This window comes from Acartia tonsa, chromosome 2 (assembly GCF_053477335.1).
Source record: "Acartia tonsa isolate MP-2025a chromosome 2, ASM5347733v1, whole genome shotgun sequence".
NCBI classification, from domain to species: Eukaryota; Metazoa; Arthropoda; class Copepoda; order Calanoida; family Acartiidae; genus Acartia; species Acartia tonsa.
The window spans coordinates 46,339,987-46,355,182 of NC_137261.1; the positions used below are offsets into that span (position 1 = coordinate 46,339,987).

A 15,196-nucleotide genomic window follows, 5' to 3' on the forward strand; every position below is an offset into this window, starting at 1 on the left:
AATAAAGTTCTTCAACGAATTGTTAAATTTAAGAGTTGTGTCTTCTTGACTTAAATAAAACATTCAATACTTAGAATTTATAAAGTTAAAATGACGTCGATTTATACTTTATATTCTACTTTATTACAAAAGATGGAATAATTTCGGTACTAAAAAATGGTTTTATAAAGATTATTTTAGATAGTTATATTTCTTAGAAGAAAAAAACAAGAAAGATAAAGCTACCTAAAGTTTGTTGGTTAGTAATGTGTGAAATAAAAATACTTTAATTAAAAGTTTTATTCAGTATGATAATTTCATAATTAAAAATTTATTGCAAGTAAAAACTAAAAAGTTTTTATTGTCTGTAGTGTAAGATCTTGGTTTAGAAACTTATACCCCTGCATCCAGAATTATATTTTATATTTTCATTTACTACCTCTATAGAAACATGTTATTTCGTCCAAAAATGTGGGATAAACCCTTCAATTTCGTTTGTTTGGAAAAAAAAGACATTTTTTGGTAGGAGATTTGTTCTCCTTTAGAAGATGTAAGGGTATGTAGGGTATAAAACCAGCCCAATATCAATACGAAACACGTAATCAGCTGTTTACGAGATCTTGCTGCACAACATGTTTCGGGATTATATGTTTTGAGAGATACAATGCATCACATAATACCTAACATAATAACGTTGTACAGTTTGAAAATAAATACATTGACGTTCATATATGTATAAAATATTCTAGTATTTTATCAATAATATCAATATTTTTAGCAGCTCTACAAGTTTCACCTAGCATGCACAAAAAGACCCAAAATACCAAATAATTATATCATTAGAGCCTTAAAAACCCAGAAAATATGAATATAGTTATTTCTCGCATCGTATTATAAACGGCTTTCCGCGGATATAGAATGTACAATTATAAGATTAAAACTAGTTTTTTTTAGCCCCGAGTATGAATGAGAACCGGTTCCTATCCACCGGATTCGAATGAATACGAGAAAATGTTTTATTTTCTTCATTTTATCAATGATTCCTAAACAAATTTTAGTATCTACAGAAGGGTGCTTTCACTCAAACCTATTTATTGACCTACCTCTAACCCTACTATTTTAAAATTCTTGAAAAGTTACTACGGGCCATATCCCTTATGAACTATCCCTGCAGGGCTCTTTTAACCTTTACTTGACCTAACCTAACCTAAAATTGACATAAACAAACAAAAAATTTGATGCACTATCCGCCTATGGACGTTGTTGATTTTGTCATATTTTTCATAATATATTTTTTCTTCTAAACTGAGATAACAAGCTGTGTATGTATGTTAGAATAGTTATTTCTCGCATCGTATTATAAACGGCTTTCCGCGGATATAGAAAGTACAATTATAAGATTAAAACTAGTTTTTTGAGCCCCGTGGTGCCGGAGGCACCGGCTAAAAAAACTAGTTTTAATCTTATGATTGTACATTTCTATATTCGTAGAAAACTGGATATAATACGATGCTAGACATAGTTTTTTCGTATTCATGAGAACCGGTTCCTATCCACCGGATTCGAATGAATACGAGAAAAGATATTAATTTTTTTATAAAAATAATAATTACGTTGTCTTATTGACGTATACTATTAGGCAGTCTGTTATTATAATCTTAATTATTCTATCAATTAATCTTTTTTTATCCTTTAATAATGGATACATAATATACTTTGGTGTAATGACAGGATAAAAATTGTCGTCAATTTAGCTTACTCTCGTGGAACTTATTTATGGTCTGTTCTTTCATCCAGCTGTGGACCTGATGGGATGGGGTATCGTTATTTTAGTCAGTTACAAGTTTCACTTTATTAAAGTAAAAGATCGTGTAAGATCCACGTAATAATAAATCCCTTATCTAAGTTAATTGTTAATCTGGAAACGTTTATTAATATGTCTTTTTTTAAAATCTGTCCATCTGTCGGTTACTTGGTCTGTTGGTGCATGAAATGATCTGTGGTGCTAACCTGCTGCAGCTGCGCACCAAAGCGGAGGAGCTCCTTCTATAGTTTCACCGTCGAATGTGACTGATCCTGCTTGTTCAACATTGGCTTCACATCTAAATTTACAAATCAAATTGGTAGGTATCAATTGAGAAGCTTAATTTTTCATAAAAAGGGGTATAGTCCCTTTCGTGGCGACGCCTCTTAAGGGGCGTTTCTTCGTTTTTTTTCCACAGTAGCTTTTCTCCTATTTCTATCCCCTGCGGGGGGCTCTAACCCTGTGGGGCAGTCACCTAACCCAATATAACCTAACCTAACCTAAAATAACCTATAGAAAGCTATTTTAAAAATACGACGGATAGCCTCTTAAGGGGCGTTGCCACGAAAGAGACTATTCACAAAAAAGAATTATGTTTAGTTTTGATTAGTTTGATAGTTAGGTCTGCCTAATCATTTATAATAAGCAAAATTAACACAACTTTCAGAGCAATCTGCTCTAAATAAAACTGTCCCGGCACCTCCCTTCCTTATTCAGTCTGCCAATCACATCTTAAATGTGATCCACTATTATTTTATGAAGACTTAAATTAAGGCTGAACAAAGGGAATGTCACAGTATGTAAAAAAATTCCTTATAACCATTGTAATTTTGATATAATATTCTTTAATATATGTACATAAATAATTATTATCCAATTTTTTTTTAATATTGTGAATGACTTTTAAAATAATGTTGTTATACTTTAAATGTAATTTTTGTAAGTAAATGATAAAGACAAATAAAGAATCAAATAAAATTAACACTACTGATTCAAATTATTGATTGGATAGTTTGGATATTGCTAGTTTGTACCTAAGGAATTGGTTCTAGTGTTTGAAAAACTTTGGGTACCAGTATAATTTACATTCAAAATGTTCCCTGCCACCAAAAAAATTACTCTACTAACGCCCCTACCTTTAACCAACCTATAAACATTGCAAGAGATCAAGGGCTGTTTCTAAGATCTTACCTGTCAACAAGGTACTGAACAACTTCCTGGTGACCGTTGCGACACGACAGGACAAGTGGCGTAGCACCGTTGGTTCTGGCGGTTACCAGTTTAGCCACCTCTTCCTTCGGTCGGTGATCCAAGAATATCTGAAATTAAATAATTATCGTTAAAAAAATTGATGTAGAATATACATGGATATTATGGTAGGGGAAAAATTGTCGTCAATTCAAGTTGCGATCATGAACATCATTTATTGGCCAGTTCGTTCATCTAGTGCGAAGGTGGATCATTATTTTTACTACAAGTTTATCTTTAATTAGAGTACATGATAATCTCGTGTAAGATTCAAGAAATAATAAATCCATTAGGGATGGTTGCATTTGTCTCTGGTTTAGAACCCCTAGCTACCAGGGCAGAGAAACGTTTTAAGAAATCTTTAGTTCATATTAACATGGTTTAATATGATAGATTTTCCAAGAAAACAAAATTAAAATATCATTCCATAGAAACTTTTTTGTCACATGTCATAAAGGAATGGAATTTTTTGTTGTTGATTTGAAAAATCAATTATTAACATGTGATTTTTCATCATGTGTGGTCTTTAAATTTTGTTTCATAAAAAGAGCAATAGTTATTTATCGCATCGTATTATAGACAGCTTCTCGCAAATAGTATAATAAAAAATTATAAGATAAAAACCAGTTTTGTTTGCCAAGAGTGACTTAAGGCCTTGACTAACAAAACTGGTATTAATTTCATAATTTTTATTTTATTAGTCGTGGAGAGTTGTCTGTAACACGATGCTATGCATGATTTTTCAGTATGGCTGAGAACCGGTTCTAATCCAGGGGAAATTAATCGGTTTTGAAGCAATTGTGGAAATTTTCTTATGTCATCTTGTTTCATAAAAAGGGAGCAAAAAATATTAACATCTATTATGTGAAGTATGAAAATCAGGGATCTAAAGAAATAAGACAATGGCCGATAAATTGATTAACATCTCCAATGATGATACACAAAATTACCCCTTATGTAGATTAGAATTAGTGGTTGAAACGTTTGGACTAACCAATCAAAAGTCCCCCAAAGTTGTAAAGCCAACAAATAAGAATGTGTAATTATCAAACTTTGGAGACTAGTGTAATAAACAAAACAGCTCATTGTCCCCCTATCTCCTGATAAAAAAAGGAACAGGAGTTGAATCTTTTAAGTAACGCTTAAGCATACGGATTCTAATCAAGAATGGAAGAGCCTTAGTCAAATAAGATTAAAGTAAATTGATGAAATGACGCTATAATTCAATTGTTCATATGATTTTGGTCAGTTTAATAATAAGATACAAGTTTTGGATAGAAAAAAAATATGTTTAGAACTTTTACTCTACTTTTGATAATGTACAGATTAGAGTAAAACACTAGAGGGAGAAAGGGTTAAATAACTATATTTCCCCATCGCAACCACCTTGCGCAACCTTTCTATTAAGTCATTGAAAATCAACCAATGGTGTCACTTATATTAACACAGCCAAGTAGCTGATAATAATTTAGAAGCAAACGAAAGAGGTCTTTGAAAAATGAAGGGAGGTAGTTGTCTGTATAAACATCTATACTATAGATCTGTTATGTACAGAATCTCTCTACGCAAAATAAAGGGAGAGGTCATTTTCTAGTAAATCCCGTAAAGGTGTGTGTTATAAGGCCTAAAAATAGTAGTAGAACGATAAGGTGCTCTAGATATATGTATTCCCTATTGAATAGAACAATAGGGAAATTTTTTTTTTTTTTTTGATAACCGTACCTGGATTATCTAAAAAAATACGAAATTTCTATCAAACGCTTTGTTTGGCTCAAACTGACAAAAATAAAAAAAAAATATAATTATAATAATAATGTTTTCTATAGGTACAAGGTAAAGGTTAAGAACAATCTATACCATTAAACAAAGGAAGAAGTCATTCTTTACAGGTTGATTTATTATAATTATATTTTTTTTTATTTGTGTCAGTTTGAGCCAAACAAAGCGTTTGATAGAAATTTCAGATATTCCAGGTACGGTTATCAAAAAAAAAAAAAAAAAATTTCTTCCCTATTGTTCTATTCAATAGGAAATACAAATATATAGAGCACCTTATCGTTCTACTACTATTTTTAGGCCTTATAACACACACCTTTACGGGATTTACTAGAAAATGACCTCTCCCTTTGAAGCTTATATCAAAGGTCAAAGACTTGATCATGATAATTTCTTTAATCTTAAACACATATAACAATATACAATGACAAATATGTTCAGCAGTAGCGCAGCAACAACAAGCTTTGAACATTTTGATAAAAATAGAATTTAAAATAGAGAATTTACAGTAAAATAATCGGGTTTTTTTAAATAGATTTAATTTTAATATTTTAAATATTAAATGTGATGAATTATTTAATTCTAAGAAATCAGGTCTGTTCCTACTTTTTAAATCCACCAACGTAAAAAGAAGTCAATTCTACGTGAAGACCATGAAAGACTTACAGACGGGACAGAGTTATAGAGCAGCTACGCTACTAATAATATATGTACATAATACATATTTATAATTTATGTATGATAACAATGCATTGTGTTGGCTCAGGGATTGTGATTCATAATAATATGCTTAAATTATAATATATCAATCTAAACATAGATGAAGAAAGTAAAAAATTCTGCTTCGGACAAAACTAACACACAAATTTCTAGTTAAACATTCAACATTTAAGATTTATTATTTTAAATAAAATAAATGAATTATAGTTCAGCCTACAAAGTCCTTTTCCGTGGAATTATTATCTGCGCATTATTTGAGCTCATAACACAAATTAATCCTCAAGAGAAAACATTAAAATCTAGGAAAGATAATTTTAATATCAAATATATTCTCCAGTTCGAAACCGAAACCGAGTGATATCCGCTGGATTAGAACCAGTTCTAGGCCATACAGAAAAATCATGTATAGCATCGTATTACAGACAATTTTCCACGAAAAATTAAAATAAAAATCCTGAAATTAATACCAGTTTTTTTGCCCGGGCCTTAAAACTGACTTTAACCTTACAATTTTTCATTTCAATATCTGCGGAAAGCTGTCCATAATACGATGCATTAACTAACTATTTATATTTAACTATACAACAATATTGTATTTAATAAAAACTATAATAATAAGCATTACTTCTAGAAACATAAATCCACAATATAATGATATTCTAATTGAAACAAAGGGGCTTTAAAATTAGTTTAATTTAATAACTTATAAGTTTTAGACCCTTAGGCAAGTCTAATGTTTCTATTTAATCTAATTTTTAGTATAAATAATAGTCTCTTTCTCTGAATTAAAACTTGCTTTACCATCTTAGTAAATAAGTTATGAAACTGTAAGAGATAAAAACTTAAACATAGATAGTTATTCTATAATAATGAATGAATAATTGATGTAAAATATATGTGGATATCATGACAGGGTCAAAATTGTCGTTTATTTAGCTTGCTAACATGGAACTCATTTATTGGTCAATTCGTTCATCCAGTAGGAGTGGAGAGGATGTGATAAAAGGGGTGGAAGGGAGGAATCGTGTTTCATTGGTGTAACATTCAAGTAAATAAATCCATTAAAAAAAACAAAGCAGATAATGATTTCGAATATACCTATCGAAAATAGTTTTTCAATAACAGTGCCATGTATTATTCTAAAATAGTTTAAGTTAAGTAACTTTAGATTTGTCATATTCTTAGGATCTACTGCAGTTCACGGTAAAATATTGCTGGTAAGCAATATTTCCAAAAATCTATGAATTTTAAAGGCTGCTAGCTGCCAAACGGCTGAACGTACAGATCATACCCGTACACCATTTTAAGCGGCATAAGAAGGCCTAAAAATATTCTGGAATAGCCAAGATCCAATTATGCACAGGGAAAGCTTCACTGAACAAAAAACGCGTAAAAAAGGTCTTTTTCGCGCATTTCTCTGCACTGCGAGATAATTATGCATTATTGATTTATGGCTATTGCAGATTATTTGTAGGCCTTCTTATGCAGTGTACGGGCATGATCTGTACGTTCAGCCGTTTGGCAGCTAGCAGCCTTTAAGTAATAAAGAAATGATACAACTGATGTGGATTACAACATCCATAAGTAGCGAAGCACAAAAAATCATGGAATGGACTAAAGGACACATTTAGTTATAGAGATGTTCATTTTTCATGGCAAATGAAAGAAAGAGAAGATAGGAATTCAAAGTGTTTATAAAATAATATTTATTAAATTATTTTTTTCAGAAAACTATTATCAATTGCGACAAATAAATATGTGACATAGAGATAATAAAATGAATGAATTACAAATATTTTTTAAAACAATTGATTCATTTAAAAATAAATGTGGTAATTTTTTCAGAAAAAAAATTCTTTGTCTGCTATTTTAATGAATTGTAAAATAGAACAAGATTTTAATTCTTAAAATTCGCAGTACTAATTCTTAAAGCTCAGATTTTCAATTAAATGCTCAATATTTATTACTTAAGTTTTTCTATATGATGGTCATTTTAACAATACAATTATTGCAATAAAGTTTTTGGCATTTTAATAATGTTTAAAATTATACCTAGCTGCGCTTTTTTAACTTAGTTTTTCTTGTTGTCTAAAAAATTCTTTATTGAAAAAGTTAACAATTTTACCAATGGGGTATAAAGTAGATAAAAAGACGTATTTTTACTGCCCATAAAAAAACGCCATTAAGAATTAAACAGTAAAATTCTGGCCTATAAATTTTAGTAAAATATCACGATAATGGCTTCAAATAGATAGTTAGATAGATAGATAAACATTTAATTAACAAAATACTATCTCAACTTTGGGCCAGTTTGATTTAGATCTTTTTTCAAATACATATATCGTTAAAACTATTTAAAATCATTAGAAAGATAGATGGATAGATTGCAAAGAAGAAAAATCCGGCTAAAACAAGGATGATATCGTCCACAGGAAGAACGTTGAAATAAACAAAGGAACTATAATAAGTTGATAATGCGAGAGATCCTAGCATACACTGATAAAATGTTCTCCCAGCTGGCTAATGAACGATACCCCCTTTACACCATCCCCTCCCCTGACTGTCAAGGAACTTATTGACCAATATGTATATGAGTTGTAAGTTGGCAACCTAAATTGACGACACGTATTCACAATATCCATTAAATAAACCATGGATTTTCAACATAACTTTGTATTATCTTTAAATTCTTAAAATCTGAATATATTAGCTTAGTTCCATCACACTTAAAATTAGAAACTAAGAAAAGAAAAAAAGACGTACAAAACCTATTAATAAAAAGATTTGCCTTAAAAAGTTGTGAAAATGTATCTTGATGAATGAAAATACGTGATGCTGGCTAATTCTAAGGCTCATCCAATCATTATATGTTCAGATAAAATTACACAAAAATTAAAAAAAATATATTGCTTAATATTTTTAAAACTTAAAAATGATAAAAACAGTAGGTAAGTATCGAATTGAAAACTGCAATTAAAGGAAAATTTAATAAGGAATGATAAATTATGCTAGTTTTCTAATATTTTTAAATTCCTGTCTTCTCTGTTATCTAATTTTCAAGATTTAGTGTTTTTAAGAAACCACTTTTTATATAGATCCTGAAAAGAAACTCCCGACACTTTAGTTTATTCAGGAAGGGAGGGGACAATGGGCTGTCTATTGCACTAGTCCCCAAAGTTTTAGAATTTTTTATTCGTTAACTTAATTACTTTGGTGACTTTTATCATTGATTGGTTCATTAAGTTGAGATTTCTTCCCCCTGAAATACAACTTTTTTCCTTCAGAAAAATATACATTTAAGTATTCCTACTAAAACAGCCTACATTAGTTGGGTAAAATTCAAATAATCTTGAATTTTAATTTGTTTGTCATTGATCCATCAATGTGTCCCTGATTTAAATCCACATCTAGTTAGTTCTTGTTAAACATTTTCTAGACAATACAACTAAAAATTTTAGTTAGGTAAAAAGCAAGAGTTTTTTAAATAATAAAAATTATACTACAGACAATTTGTTCGTCCCATTTTTTTTCGATGGCAGCTTTATAGAAGTTTTAATGTGGGGGTATTTTTTCCAGGGACGATTTCTCTTGTAAGGGTGAAGGCAGTGTTACCCTCCCCCAAAATAGTTATAAACATTACCAGGACCTAAAAGAAGAAATATCTTAAGCTATAGACTGACAATACACTAAGAAGAATATCGACGGAAAAATAAAAGAAAAGCGTTTTTAAGAACATAACCTCAAAATGTACAAAATAGCTAGGTATACTTTTAACATTTCTTTTTCATATATGTTAAAAACTTGAATTGTTAGATTGTAACCTTTGCTTGCACGCTTAGATAATTTGATAAAAATCATAATCATTTTAGATAGATATTAAATAAACATCCATCTTTGCACTTTTCTATGGGTAATCATAAAAAAGGGCATGGGGGAGGGTGAGGAAAAATGGGGGCCTAGAATCCGCCGCTTCGGGCATTAAAAACCGGATTCTTAAGATGAAGAAAAAAGCGTTGAAGAAAATGCCTTAAAGACTTCTTAGGCATGAAAGTACAGCATATAAGCATAATTATCAAACTAAAATTGAATTGTGACATTATGGCAAACATTTTTTAGGAACTTAGAATGTATACGTTGAAGTCAGAGATCTAAAAGGATAAGACAGTGGCCGATTAATTGATGTACATCCCCAATTATTATACAAAAATTTAACTCTTCTGTAGATTACAATTAGTAGTTGAAACGTTTGGACACTCAACCAATCAATCAAAATTCACTACAAGTCCTCAAAGTTGTTAGTCAAACGGAAAAAAATGTTAATAAAAAATTTGGGGACTAGTGTAATAAAAAGCCTAATGTCCCCTCCCTCCCTGCGTTGAAGTAGAAGGAGTGAAAGAGACATAATATAGGTTGGGGGAGGGGGGGAGGATTGCATTAATAAGGCCCTTTTACAGAGGCACAGCTAATTTATGTTATCGGAAAACAACAAAAAAAACTTTAAATCGATTTAATTGTAAGCGATATTTGTGTCCAGTAGTATCTAATAAACGACTAGGCAAGATTCATTTTCCAGAAAACATTTGGGTGGAATGAGGGGTAAAGGGACAACCCAATCCCCCATAAGATTTTTATTATTATCTCGTGACTGAATATATATTTTTAAATTTTGCATGTATTTTTGGCTAAAAAAATAGTTTAGTACGATTATGAAACATCCAATTGTGTTAAGTATGGGCTTGGCTTGGACTGCACTGCCTATATTTTAATAAAGTCGCTTCTCTATAAGTCACTTTGTCGGTCCGTGTGCCCGTCTATCTAAGTCGTATCAGAAGCACACAAGAAAATGGATTATGAAAATGCCGTCTAATTTCACAACATCTTTTATGTTTTTACTTGAACTATTTGTCTTATCAAAATTACATTTGCCAGAAATGCCTGAAGATTGTATTCTAAATAATTTAATGCTATTTTTTTTACTTATTGCTACGCTACTTTTTGACAAAATATACTATTGGCTTATTTTTCTCGAGTTCACTCCCTATTTCTCTCCTCCTTCCCAATGCCTTATTCCAATACAAATTCTCAACTGTCTCCTTATTTTTTTCAGAAGCATATCGTTTTCTAAAATGCTTAGATTCGCCAACTAGGTATTTCATATTTTACAAAAAAGGTTTTCTGTAATTTTAGTGTTTTTTAAGGTTAAATTAAGTCCTAGTTGGCTAATTTCGTGGGGGTTAGGTCAATTAAAGAACCAAAGAAATAGCTAAAACCCACCCAGTTTATAGAAGTCTGTTTTTTAACTTTATCATTTTAATTTTTTCATTCTTGTCATATCTTCAATAGGCTCAAAATTTATGAAGAATCATTCCAGGACTTAATTCGCTGACTACAGCAATTTTTTTTTCTAATCATTTAAGTTGAAATGTATTTTTTGGCAGATTTTTTATTACGAAATTATACTTTTTTCTTATCATCTTATATAGTGCTTTGTCAGGCAGATGAAATTTCTAAAATAAGACCAAGTTAAATTAGATTAAACTTCTCATGACAAGAATAGTTATTAAGGGGGGGGGGCGTAATGACATTTATTCGTAATCCGTGAGCAAAATGGTCTAAAAATTTAGCTAGACCCTTCAAACTTGGTATATAAGCCTAGTCCTATAGGTATTACATCTAAATGGCAAAAAAATCCAAAATTTTTTATTTTAAGGTTAGGTTAGGTAAGAAAAACCCTGCGGAAATGGGGTTTTTAGGCTTTTTTTGGTCTATTTTGATGTGGAAACTTACCTTAAATTGTTTTTTCTTAGGGTTTTAACTTAAATACACTGTATCTATTCATATGGTCATTATTTAAGATGATTCAGCAAGTCGGGGACCGACCCCAGGGGGCTAGGTGGGTGGCCCGCAGGGGTTAAGTGCCTTTTTCCCAATACATATGTTGTGATACATCTAATTATAGGTTTTTTAGGTCAAGGAACTCAAATTTAGAGCTAAAATAAGCATTAGACTCATCTGAAGCTAGCCCCAGCGGGCTAGGTTGGTGGCCCGCAGGGATTAAGTGCATTTTTTCTAATATATATCTTGTTATATATCAAAATATAGGTTTTTTAGGTCAAGAAACTGAAATTCTGAGCGAAAATTAGCATTAGACTAACCTGAAGCTAACCCCCCCCCCCCCGGGCTAGGTTGGTTTTCTGCAGGACTTAAGAGCATTTACCTAACCTAACCTAGAAACTTACTTATAATTTTACTTGTTTTTTTTTAATAAACTTTGTCTATTAATGATGACTTTATTTAAGATAATCCAACAAGTCGGGAACCGACCCCAGCGGGCTAGGTTGGTGGCCCGCAGGGGTTAAGTGCATTTTTTCCAATATATATCTTGTAATATATCAAAATATAGGTTTTTTAGGTCAAGAAACTCAAATTCTAAGCGAAAATTAGCATTAGACTAACCTGAAGCTAACCCCCCGGGCTAGGTTGGTTTTCTGCAGGGCTTAAAGGCATTTACCTAACCTAACCTAGAAACGTACCTAAATTTTTACAGGTTTTTTTCTTGTATAAACTGGGTCTATTAATGAGGACTTTATTTAGAATGATCCAGAAAGTCGGGGACCGACTTATCTGAAGCTAGCCCCAGCGGGCTAGGTGGCTGGCCTGCAGGGGTTTAGTGCATTATTTTCCAAAATACATCTTGTGATATATCAAGATATAGGTTTTTAAGGTCCAGAACTCAAATTCAGAGCTAAAATAAGCATTAGAATAATCTTAAGCTAACCCCAGCGGGCTAGTTGGGTTGCCCACAGGGCTTAAGTGCATTTTACCTAACCTAACCTAGAAACTTACATTTAATATTATTTTTTTAGGTTTTGTTTCTCAAATAAACTGTCCATTCATGAGGATCTTATTTCAGATGATCCAGCAAGTCGAAGACCGACCCCAGCGGGCTAGTTGGGTGGCCCGCAGGGGTTAAATGCATTTTTAAAGAAAAAGTATGTGTTATCATACATCAAATTATAGGTTTTTTAGGTCAAGAAACTCAAATTTACAGTTAATAAAAGTATCAGACTAATCTGAAGCTAGCCCCAGCGGGCTAGGTGGGATGCCTGCAAGTCTTAAGTGCATTTTACCCAACCTAACCTGGAATAAACTGTGTCTATTTATTATTTAAGATGATCAAGCAAGTCAGCGACCGACCCCAGCAGGCTAGGTGGGTGGCCCGCCAGGGTTAAGTGCATTTTCAAAAAGTATGTGCTGTCATACATAAAATTATAGGTTTTTTAGGTCCAGAAATTAAAATTTAGAGCTAATAATAGAATCAGACTAATCTGAAGCTAGCCCCTGCGGGCTAGGTGGGTTGCCTGCAAGGCTTAAATGCATTTTACCAAACCTAACCTAGAATCTTACTTTTTTGGAGGTTATTTAATTGAATAAACTGTTCATGAGAACATTATTTAAGAGGATCCAGCAAGTTGGGGACTGACCCAGGCGGGCTAGGTTTTACATAGATACACAGTATTCAGTCCTAAAGCCATTATTTAAAAGATTCTTCATACAGGAGGCCGACTCAAGGAGGTCCCCAACTTGCTGGATCATCTAAAATAATGTCCTCATTCATAGACACAGTTCATTCAAGGAAAAAACCAAAAAATAAGTAAGTTTCTAGGTTAGGTTAGGTAAAATGCACTTAAGCCCTGCAGAAGATCTACCTAGCCCACAGGGGTTAGCTTCAGGTAAGTCTTATGCTAATTTTAGCTCTGAATTTGAGTTTCTTGACCTTAAAAACCTATATTTTGATATATAACAAGATGTATATTAGAAAATAATGCACTTAACCCCTACGGGCCACCGCCCTAGCCCGCTGGGGCTAGCTTCAGATTAGTCTTATGCTAATTCTAGCTCTGAATTTGAGTTAACTGACCTAATAAACTTATAATTAGATGTATCATAGCATATATATTGGGAAAAATGCACTTAACCCCTGCGGGCCACCAACCTAGCCTGCTGGGGTCGGTCCCCGACTTGCTGGATTATCTTAAATAAAGTCCTCATTAATAGACAAAGTTTATTCAAGAAAAAACATGTAAAATATAAGTAAGTTTCTGGGTTAGGTTAGGTAAATGCTCTTAAGCCCTGCAGAAAACCAACCTAGCCCGGGGGGGTTAGCTTCAGGTTAGTCAAATGTTAATTTTCGCTCAGAATTTGAGTTTCTTGACCTAAAAAACCTATATTTTGATATATTACAAGATATATATTGGAAAAAATACACTTAACCCCTGCGGGCCACCAACCTAGCCCGCTGGGGTCGGTTCCCGACTTGTTGGATTATCTTAAATAAAGTCATCATTAATAGACAAAGTTTATTTTAAAAAACCAAGTAAAAACCAAGGAAAAAAACAAAAAATAAGTAAGTTTCTAGGTTAGGTTAGGTAAAATGCACTTAAGCCCTGCAGAAGATCTACCTAGCCCACAGGGGTTAGCTTCAGGTAAGTCTTATGCTAATTTTAGCTCTGAATTTGAGTTTCTTGACCTTAAAAACCTATATTTTGATATATAACAAGATATATATTGGAAAAAATGAACTTAACCCCTGCGGGCCACCAACCTAGCCCGATGGGGCTAGCTTCAGATTAGTCTAATGCCTATATTCGCTCTGAATTTGAGTTCCTTGACCTAAAAAACCTATAATTTGATGTATCACAACATATGTATTGGAAAAAATGCACTTTACCCCTGTGGGCCACCCACCTAGCCCCCTGGGGTCGGTCCCCGACTTGCTGAATCATCTTAAATAATGTCCATATGAATAGATACAGTGTATTTAAGTTAAAACCCTAAGAAAAAAACAATTTAAGGTAAGTTTCCACATCAAAATAGACCAAAAAAGCCTAAAAACCCCATTTCCGCAGGGTTTTTCTTACCTTACCTAACCTTAAAATAATAAATTTTGGATTTTTTTGCCATTTAGATGTAATACCTATAGGACTAGGCTTATATACCAAGTTTGAAGGGTCTAGCTAAATATTTAGACCATTTTGCTCACGGATTACGAATAAATGTCATTACGCCCCCCCCCCTTATATCATATTAAAGACAGTTTCCCGCGAATATTAAAATAAAAAGTTATAAGATTCAAATCATTTTTGTTAGCCCCGAGTGGGCGAAGTATTAATATTATGATTTCATTTTAATATTCTTAGAAAACTGACTTTAATACGTAACGATACAATACATGATTTTACAGTAGGGTTTAGAACCGGTTCTAATCCAGCAGATATCAGTAGTTTAAGACAAACTGTATTATTTCTCTCTGCATTTTATTGTTCAATAGCTTGCTATAACATTTATCAGAACCTCTAGTCAACCTTTTATGCAAATGAAACAATGTTCTTAGCTTATTAATTCCCATAAAAGGATTAAGAATTAGATATGCAAGATCAGGAGTACAGGTATGAGCCAATGGAGGATTAATTAATCCCCCCCCCATATTTTTAAGTAGTATAATCTGTGGTGTAATAAATATTTGGAGAATAAAAGATTGTAGATTTTGTTAACGCATCGTCCTTATCCTACCTGAATAAATATGCAATCAGGGATCTAAAGGGATAACTGCAGGGTTTCGGATCCGCATTGATTTTTTGCGGATCCGGATCCGGATCTTCCAAATTG

At 32.3% G+C, this 15,196-nt stretch overlaps 1 protein-coding gene across 1 annotated transcript in view; it reads right to left on the minus strand.

Annotated features, from left to right (window-relative positions):
* The window catches only part of LOC145311997 (protein fem-1 homolog C), a 75,199-nt gene that overhangs the window by 26,741 nt on the left and 33,262 nt on the right, over nt 1–15,196 (minus strand). The window contains exons 2-3 of the mRNA XM_080151073.1: nt 2,975–3,102; nt 1,990–2,081 (exon numbers count right to left, since the gene is read on the minus strand). Of these exons, the coding sequence (XP_080007199.1) occupies nt 1,990–2,081; nt 2,975–3,102 (220 nt within the window). The remainder of the gene's footprint in view (nt 1–1,989; nt 2,082–2,974; nt 3,103–15,196) is intronic.